Here is a 10272-nt window from a genome sequence, read left to right as displayed (position 1 = left end):
GGGAAAATATGTTGGGAAAATTACTTGAAATGAGATCCATTTTCCAAACATACTCTTACTGGAAATAATATAAGGCCCCACTAAAACCGAATCTATAATCTATGTGACCCAAGAACACTGATTATCCGAGAGAAGAACATCTGTATCTAAATTCAGGTTTGTGATGGATAGAAAGGTCATCTGAAAAAGAGTGAAACATGCAGAGTTAGGTAAAGAAAAGAAAAGAAATCTATGTAATTCCACACTTGCAAATATCAGGGAGGAGACCTAGGGTGTGCAGTGTGAAGCAAAAACAGATGTGAGAGGAGAGGTTAGAAAATAGAGAGGAAGGTTAAGAGCCTTTGTTCCCTTAATAACCCTTTCATCATTTGCATTATTTCCTTTACCAGTGTAATCCCACTGCCACTAGTAGCAATAGATAGAAGTTTGAAAGGATGATGAATGACTTTTCTTCCATCATAATCTCATGTTGGAACCTACTCTGTGTGGAGCAGTCTACCGCTGGGGTAACTGGGGAAATGCAAAAGCATTTTGTAAATTGGATGGAAAACAGAAGAAAGCATACAAAAACAGTTTGCGTATGTCCCACTCCTTCTCCATTCATCTTTTATTTGCCATAAATGAATCCACAGGCTATAACTATTTGACAAATCAAATTCCTGGCCATTGAGAGGTTCCCAAACATGTTCTGTTCTGTGCTCAGGGGTAAGCCAGGGAGGGACTTCCCCTGGCAGGCAACCTGGGCCCAGCCACCTCTTCGTGAAGTTGAAGATGGTGGGAAGGCAAAGACACAAGCCACTTGGGCGCAAAGTCACTCTGGAAACAAGCCATTCCCTTAGCTCTTGGCTTCAGCAAAGAAAATTCACCAAGTAGATGCAGACATTGTGAAATCATTTGGGAAGAAAACTGTGCCTAGTCTGCATGCCTAGAGGCTGTGCAATCACCAGCAGAACTGTCGTTAATGGATAAACACAACAGCAATGCTTTCAGACGTTTTTTATTGAACAATAGTTAACACATCCTTTTAAAAATCAACCAGCTTATTAGATTTACATTCAAGAACATCATTTATGACACTTGTAAAACAACAATAATGTATGCAAATATTTACTACATTCTTTAAATAATGCAATTCAGTCTGCTGAAAGAGCGTGGATTGGATTCTGCTCTCACTGAAAGTGTCAGAAGATTGCTTTTGATATCAATAGATGAGTATCAATATGTTTTCCTATAAATATCCCAAGACAGAATTTCTCCCTCTCAGTCCTAGACATTCATTACAAGTTAAAATGTGGTATCTGCTAGTTTGAGATTTATGCTTTCTAGATTATCATGGACCCATGCTGCCATATTGATATTTGAAGTCCAGACTTCAAACAGCAGACATTGTCCTTTTGCTCTGACACGGTGTGACTCAGTGTTTCCCTCTCAGGTAAGCAACCTGCTTTCACTGAAGCTGCCTTTGGATCAAGGTCTGGACTTCTTAAAGGCTCCAGAGTTTCTCTTGGTTGTAGTTACAAGGTAAATTTTCAGATCCTGCACAAAACCTTGGCAGTGGTACTCTGTGCTCCTTGTTTTACTGAAGTCACTGTCAGAGCTCACATTGCTTTCAAAGTGAACATGCAATTCAATTCAAAGTGCATTTCCAATGAGAGTTTTCTGTCTAATGAGGCAGTTCTGAACTTATGCAGCACAGGTTCGTTCTGTTACGCTACATTCACTTCCTTTATCTGAAAATCCAGTCATTTCCAAACATACCAGAAAACCTATCCCTGTGTGGCATTTTGTGTTACAAATATAATCCAGTTGGGCTTGAATGATGGATGCTGCCAAGTTCCCGAAACACGCTGAAGTATATAAATTATACTGACTAAAATGGGGATGCTTGCTCATGCACATAAGAAACGGATGGCTTGACACCAAAGCATCACAGAATCCCTGAATGGCTGAGGCTGGAAGGGACCTCTGGAGGTCACCTGGACCAACCCCTGCTCCAGTAGGGTCACCTGGAACTCTGTGAGCTTGGCTGCCCTGTCACTTAACTGAGAGTCCGAGTTTTCCATTCATTTGATTAGATGAGTTCCAGCAGAGTGACAGCTGAGCAACAGTCCATGATGAGGATGGAGAGGATGAAGGTCCATTTGCAGTCCTCTGACCCAATAAATGGAGGCATTGCTCTAACGGCACCAAAACAGCTGCTTTATAGAAGCATACACATTTAAATAATGCTAAGCAACTTCTTTCTTTTCTGATCCTTCTCTATATATCAGTATAATTTACTAAGCATGCTTTTCTTTCCACAGAATTTAATTTCAGAAGTCCTGCTTAATATGGGATATGCCTGCAGTATTTCAGCAAAGTTCTTCAATATAAATTCAAATGTGTTTTCTCCCTGAAGAAAGGTGTGTTTACATCCAAGCAATTGTCACCAAACTTCCAAAAAGCAGAAAATGACCAGTGACTAACACTGGTTTATTTAATTCGCACCACTGAGCTCTTATGTTGTTGTTGTTTTGCTGGTGTGACTCAGGGGCATTGCTTTCTATCCTGGGATTTGTTGACATCCCTTTTTATTGCCTTGGCTCCATACCCATGGTTTCATTCACCCAAACTGTCAACAGAATTCAGTGAGAGCTTTCCTGGACTGAGGCTGCAAAAGTGGGCTTATGATATTATTTAAATGACTTGTGCTCTTTTTTCAATATTACTATACATTCAGAGATCCCCAATGTTTCTTTCTCCAAATACTTATCAAAACAAATACCAAAAATCATATACACTGTACAGTCTATTTTTAAGTAAACATTTTTCTCATGACAAACAGAATCACAATTGGCCTGTAGAGGTTACATTTTCATACGCTATAGATTTACTTCGTTCTTAAAGTGTGTTGTTGCATATTCAATGATCTGTGAGAAATGCATTCTTTATGAAGTCTTATTAGCCCAAGTAAATATCAGCGAGGATTTAGCCACTTCATCACGGGGGTGCGAATTGCTTTCTCCTTAACAAATTCCTCTTTTACAGAATTGCCATCCCCTGATGCCATGTCGTTATCTGAAAATATAATAATAAAGTAGATTTCATGGGAATGAGATGGTTAGAATAATTTCCTACAGCAATGTCTCTGGTTTTAGGAACATTTCAGAAAAGTCTCAGCTGACAATAATTTTTGCAGGAATTCACCTGATTTTCGCCAGTTATCTGGTTGCAGAATTTCTGCCAGATTATGGAATAAGACAGATGTGCCTCCTAATAGTCTAAGCAAAAAGCAGGTGATATGAGTTTGGTTTTCTTACTGTAATGCTCAGAAATGACATGGAACCAGCCGCATGTTCTCAAAGGGCTGAAGCTGCAGCTATGCTCAGACAGAGGCCAGCTGGCATGCTGTTGCCTAATGTATGCCATTAGGCTCTCTTACAGAAAAAAAAAAAAAAAAAAAAGGTAAAATATATCCAGTTTGTCTACTGGAAGTGGTTCCTGGCTCACACTGATTCCTGAGCTGCGACTGAGGTTGCTTGGCAGGGATTGCTGGCCCAGGGCAATGTGTGGCAGCCACTGCCCTACTGTTTGATGAGGAAGGCGACCACGCAAATACACAGAAACATGCTCTGGAAGACTTAAAGTCCTGAGGGTAAATGTAGGCATAATGCCTTCATGGCCAGAAATACCCAATTAACATACAGAAGTATCCACAGCTGTTTTAATTAACCGAGGATCTGCTCTGAATTATATAGCCACCTCTGAATACCAGTGTTAAATGAAACCTTGCGTGATCATCCTATGAGGCACTATGCATAGAGCACCTGGTCTACATCCATCCCACATTTGAGGAATATATGTTGGTGTAACATTTGCATGGGTAAAAAAGTCCCACTTGTTTCCATGGTGTAAGAATTTCATCCTGGCTGGGATAAAACAATATGCACTGAGGGTGTGGAAGTTTTGGGACAAAAGTGAGGGGAAAGTTCTTGAGGCATCAATTCAAAAAAACGTCTGGAATATAACATAAGTATAGTATCTGAAATGCATCTGATAAATAAAGTAAGTAGAAAGCAAGGAATATTTTCTTAATGATATTTTAGCCCCCTTTAATCATTTAAATTTAGTCATTTAAAAAACCAAATCAAAACAAACAAACAAACAAAAAAAACACCTGGAAAGGTGAAGGAACAAAATCATAAAGGAAAATCAGAAAGGATCAGGACTGATCCATCTTGCAAGGTGTTTTGAACAATCACTTTTGTCATGGTTTTGTGATTTCTGGCTTTCAGTATTCCACATCATAACATCATGTGGGGCACCAGGACTTTAACTGTTAATGCTCAAGTCCTGGGTACCTGCCCTGAAGAGAAGAAGAACTACATTCCCCAGGGGACTTTGCAGTCAGGGAGAGGAGGTTTAACTCCTGGCAAGGTCACTTGAGTTCTCTCTTTCTCGCCTGCCCTTCGTCGTGGGCGCTGCTCCCATCTCCCTGCTGCTCAACTGGACTGCGCATCTCACCTCAGCGTTGTGGTGAGGCCTTTCCACCTTTCAGACATTTTGTCTCTCTCATTATATTTGATTTATTAGCTTCAGTTCTGATTATATTGTATTATAGTGTGTTATCTTGCATTCCGATAATATACTTAGTAAATTAGTTTGTTTCTCCACAGATCAGTGCCGCTGTTTTAATTATTTTGGGGTCTCCTGTTTCCTTTGTTCCGGAGGCGCGGATCTGCAGATCCCTCCGCCCCGCTCATCATGGAACCGGGCCGAACCAGCCCGTAAACCGTTGACAACTTTAAACAAAGTACAAGTGTAAGGCAGTTTGTTTCTGTCTGAGCTTTTCTAAACAGTGGAAGAAACATAACAGGTATCAATGCTAAAAGATCTGGATAGCTAAAAATAGCAAGAGAAAAATCAAAACTAGGCAAGAAAACTGTTGTTTAAGGAGAAATAAAATTCAAAGCATTTGGAGTAAAATCCCAGAGAAGCCTCTGGTAAGTCTAGAATTAAATCCCTAGTATTCATTTAAAATCTTCGCATTTGTATTCATTTTGACTGGTACTTGTATTTAAGGCTAGTGTTGTTTGGTTAGGTATACCTCAAGAAAATAAACCAAATGGAAAGAAAAGTTAATCCCAGCTTTGAAAAATTCAGTGTTCACTTCCTCCCTCCTCAAACATTTCAATTTTCCATATGTTCCCCTTTGTTTGTTTGTTTGCTTGTTTTTTAAATAAGTCTGAGAAGATCTGCTACAGGTTTCAGACACAATCCTAAACATTAGAACTTATTCCAAAAGTATTGCGATTAGCAACTAAACTGAAGCACTTCATTAAACGGATCACTGACAACTGAATATGTAGAATGCTCTGTTTTCAAGGGAAAAAATATGTTATTTTTACCTATATTAGCTGACAGTGGCAATGTTAATATAACGAAATCCTGTTTTGACTTCATATGAGCTGGTTGATACAAGTCCTCACACATCCTCCCATTGCACAGGTGACACTGCAGTCTTAGTGCACTCAACAGCTGCAAAGAATTTCTCAAATGTTGTGATTTCTGAATGTTTTTACTGTGTGTTACTGCTCACCTAACTCCTTGCCTTATGCTAAGGGAGCTGCCAATCAGAGGAAGCCTTGCGCTGTTAGCTCTTTGCTCAGCTTCACCAAAGCTCACACAGAGCTCACATCGCGTGCCAGTAGATCATGTACAAGGAGATTACTAGAACCAGCTGCCCCAGGAAGTCTTACCTGTGTGAGAAATTATTTTTCGTCGATTTGGAGGCTTTGAAGCAGACAGTTGAAAAAATGGGAACTTCAAACACTTCCCAGTGACTCTGTCACAGATGCCAGACGGACAGTTGCAAGTTTTCCTGCACTCCATGCCATAGGTACCGTAGGGACACTCTGAAAAAAAGCAATATAGCAAAGTATTCCTCAGTGATCGAGGTCAGCTACCAGTGCCCTCAATGGCTGCCTCGGCTTTGTCCTTAGAAGTAGAAAACCTTTTAGTGGCATCCAGCCAAGCCTTAATGAAAACATTTTGGGATGTTGATTATTTGATATAAGTATTTTCAAGTTCTAATAATCGCAGATTTTCCTTTCCACGCATCATACACATTATATGCATCATTCCTTTTCCTGCAGCTTGTTTACAGTGTGCTACTCTTCACCGAAACTCTTGTAGTTCTAAAATGCAAATAGAAGGCAATATGAACACATGAATATGCAGTCATCGAGGCTGTCGTTAGAGGTTAAACACTGCATTTAGAGAAGAAGAATACTTCAGAAAGCTTCTGAGCTCACTGTTTGGGCACAAGATCACCTGGTCTGGAGGAGGCGCAGACTCGGTGCTGCCCACGCTGGGGTGCAGAAGGTGCCCCGCAGGCGCCCCGCGCGACCCTAGGGAGCTCTCCAGGGTGGCAGTGCATCCTCGCATCCCCAGACATGGGGAGCGCTCCTGCAAATGTCCCAGCACACGTGCAAAGAGTTCTCAGAGAGTGAAGCGCTGCCTGCATATGACAGACAGCAACACGGTGCAGAGGATTTGCCCCATCCCAGGGTGGATTGCATGACAGGGCATTGTATGATGTGACTTTGCTACAACGCGTATTTTCCCAGAGTTGTGAGACGCGGTGTCACAGCCCTTGTCATCCTCTGTGTTGCTGTTCGTATCTTTGCAGGACCAGAAGTTAAGAGATAACAACACAGAAATTCCAGCATGAACATGCCCTCTCCAGACACCCCCACAAGAAGTCAACCCAGGGAACACATGGAGTGTGCCAGAAGAAAGGTCTGTATTTCAGATGATCCTTTCCATCCCAGGGCCACCCTAAATGATGAGTCCCAGAGTATTTCCCACTCTAGCCCTTGGAGCACATTAATCCCTCACTGGACCAAGGACACAGGTAGCCCAGACTCCCACAGAACCCTCCGGAAGGGCAACGGCCACTTTACGCACTTATAATACCTTTTCCTGTCATGTTCTTCTGTTCTCCCTTATTTTGAGCACTAGGACCTTCCAAGCCAGACCTGGTTTCTGTACATTTACCATTCCACAACAGGCTTACTGTTCTCTGTCCAATCTCTTGAACCAATGCAAAGATTTAATTTTTCTATACATCCTGGTGTATCTGAAAAGTCAGGATAATGCCCCAAAATGAAGCCAACATTTTACTATTCTCTTTGTACCCACTGGGCACTTTTCCATTAAGGAAAAGCACTGAAAATCCAACCAGTTCCCTGCTGAGCATTCCCTGCTGAGCATCACACAGTGAATCATCGCAGCTTGGAGAACCTCACCAAGTGTTCATATGCCTCCTTTCACACACAGTCTTTGATTTGCTGTTTGTGCACATAAAGCAAAACCCAAACCTTGTCACAAGTAAACAGTTTGCGTATGCACAGTCCTCCCTAAAGAACAAGCAGGGCTGACAGCACACACCCCATGAAGCCTTAATCTGTATGTTGTGAGTGCTCAGTTACTCCGCACAGAAAGCTGGGACACAAAGGCAATGGAAATAAACCCAAATCCAAAGAACTATGTAATGACCCTGGCATCGATGGTGCTCTTAAGGCCTGACCAAAATGGGAAATTTTAGCCAATTTTGCAGTTTGTAAGTAATATTCAACAGGGACCTGCTCCTACATAAATTACCAGATAGGTTGCAACGATTTAAGGGAAGCAAGAGTAGATTCTCTCTGTGACAGAAATGTATCTTACCAATGAAAGTGCGGAACACCAGTCTTCATAGACTGTTTTGAACAATAATGACATTGCTGCTAATAAAAATATGGAAACCCTTAAAGCATTTTTTAGATAAGAACCACGAAGAACATGAATTTATACTCAGAAAGCTGCTCTGAAACACGCTGTGCATGTTCTAGCCATTCCAGAATTCACATACTGAAGAACAGTTTTGTCCACTACCTAAAAATAAATTGGTTGCATGATATTAGAGAGAATCCAGCCTCCCCGACTCCAGGAATTACTGCAAACACAAAAGTTATTGAAATTAGTAGGTAATCTGCTAAAATAGCTATAAATGGATACCTAAGTTAAGAATACTTGTCCCCACACTTAGTCTGATGGCATTCACATAAGTACAGAAGGAGATTGTGCCGTCTCTGAGCAGAGATGAAAAAAGGAAATTAGAAATGAGCCCCGTAATAATAAGTGCAAATCTACCTGTGGGCAATACAAGTCTTAAATACTGATTTACAACTTCAGCTTGTTATGCATTTATTGAGAGTATTTTCTTTGGTTTCTTGGGAAAAAAAAATGGTTTTACTCTGTATTTTCAACAGTGCTTCCAAAAATCATCTTCAGAAATTGAGATCTCATCTCCCTCAGCATTTCTTTTTCCACTTTTAACTGTGCCATTGAAAGACATTCATTAGAGATAGTGAAAAATAAAGAATAGTTCAAATAACTGTTAAAATGATTAGAGATGGTACCATGCACTACAATAATTTTAGTAAAATGAAGATCAGACATCTATCTCATGAAAGTCATTTTGGTGGGTGCACCAAAGACACGATCCTTACGTGTAAATTCTATCCCTTAGAAACAAAATGAGGGTTTTGAATTTCACCCTCTAACATGCACATGAATTCACCTTCACATCCCAACATAAGTAAATGCATGCTTTGTGTAAGTCAGTCTGAATAATTTTTGCAGTGCCTGGTCCTCACTCATGCCTTTCACTACGACTATTAATACTCCTAACATTTAACTGCCAAGATGCCTCTGTGTTTAAGGAAGTTATTCAGAGGCATATCTGTATCTACTCACTGAAGTGGTGTGCAGGAAAACATACTGCTTTCATGCTTTGTAAAGCATTATTGTTAATGGTTTATTTTAAAAGCTTTCCCCAACCTCTCAGTAACCTAATTCCTTTTCTCCTTTAGAAGATTCTCGTTTTTGCATGGAGCAGTGATGCTCTTAGCTGGAATGTGCTGAGCTGAGGGTAGATGCAGCCTACCTGGCAGCAGCTGCAAGCAGAGGCAGCCCGCACCCTCCTGCTCCCCATCTCCTGCCACAGGGCTCTGCCTCACAGGCACCTCACAGGCAGGAATGAATAAGACACAGCGTCCTTCAGCAAGGCTGGACACGCAGGATTAAGGTCTTTGCGTGCTACACAGAGCCACCATGCAGCTCAGCAGAGGGGTCAGGACAGCTCCTGAGTCTCCAAAGTCTCAACCACAAATCTTATTATCCCTGCACACAACCTATCTGTGCTTTCCCACAGATGTCCCTGATCCTAAACAACACTCTCCCATCAGTAAGCCTGGCCCTCCTACATGTAACACCTTTTGATAAAGGCAGGTATTTCCGACTTTCCTCTCAGGTAACAGCTGAGCTGGAAAAACCTCTTTTCAGACCTTGCAAGCAGGAGGCTACACGTAGGCTGCTGTCAAATCACCGCAGTGGGTGCATGCAGTGTGATGGTCTTTACCTTTGCAGATACCGAATTCATCACCAAAATCATCCTCCTCAGTGTAAAACTGGCACTTCAGCCCCGGGCCGCACTTGACACCGTCCATGCCCGAGACCGTGCGATAGCACGTCTCGCCCAGCACTGCCGCGCACACCCGGCAGCAGCCGCAGTCGTCCAGCACCGTCCGCTTACAGCGCAAGGTGCTTTTGCACGCATTACTGTCACAGGGCTCGGGGCAATCGACCGCGTATTTCGCACTCCAAGCAGCTCCAGCGTGTGCAGGCATTAGGAGGAGTGTGAGCAAAAGGAAGCCCTTCATGTCTCGCAGGGGTCAACGCTCGGTCCCAGGGAGCAGATTGCGGTGTTCAGCCCGGCGCCTGGTGCGGAGGGAAGCAGCGGTACAGAATCCAAAGCAGTAGCTGCACACATCAGCCTACAAGTTTATGAGCTTTATACAGCGTGTTGCCCACATGCTGCACCGTCGTCAGCTTCCTCAATCCGGCAGCGCTGCTCCTGCCAGCCTCCCTTGTTTCAGTTTATGAAATCCAGGATGAAGGTTGGATTAGCACTCTACTGCCATCCAGGAATTGAAAAGCCTGAGCTGATGTAATCTGTTATGTTTAGTTAGTTGTTTTGCATGAGGGCTGAAAACTCTCACATCCGTCTCAAATGCTCAAGGACGACTGCCAAAAGGAAAAAAAAAAAAAGAAAAAAAGAAAAAAAAAAAAAAACAAAAAAAAAACTACACACACACACACACACACACACACACAAAAAAAAAAAAAAAAAAAAAAAAAAAAAAAAAGGAAAAAAAAGAAACAAGAAGGATGTATACCTTCCTTCGG

General features: G+C 42.0%; 1 protein-coding gene across 1 annotated transcript; it reads right to left on the bottom strand.

Moving 5' to 3' along the window:
- Positions 1–981: 981 nt before the first annotated feature.
- Positions 982–10057, bottom strand: ESM1 (endothelial cell specific molecule 1). Its single transcript, XM_042825724.1, has 3 exons — positions 9446–10057; positions 5739–5894; positions 982–3057 (listed from the first exon to the last, which is right to left on the bottom strand). Exons 1-3 carry the CDS (start codon positions 9744–9746, stop codon positions 2957–2959), a joined length of 558 nt encoding a protein of 185 aa, XP_042681658.1. The 5' UTR covers positions 9747–10057; the 3' UTR covers positions 982–2956.
- Between the last annotated feature and the right edge of the window lie 215 nt (positions 10058–10272).

The sequence above is a fragment of the Centrocercus urophasianus genome, unplaced genomic scaffold (assembly GCF_019232065.1).
Source record: "Centrocercus urophasianus isolate 14NV4802_14NV808 unplaced genomic scaffold, USGS_Curo_1.0 seq_25, whole genome shotgun sequence".
NCBI lineage: Eukaryota > Metazoa > Chordata > Aves > Galliformes > Phasianidae > Centrocercus > Centrocercus urophasianus.
This window is presented reverse-complemented; position numbering and strand designations above follow the sequence as displayed.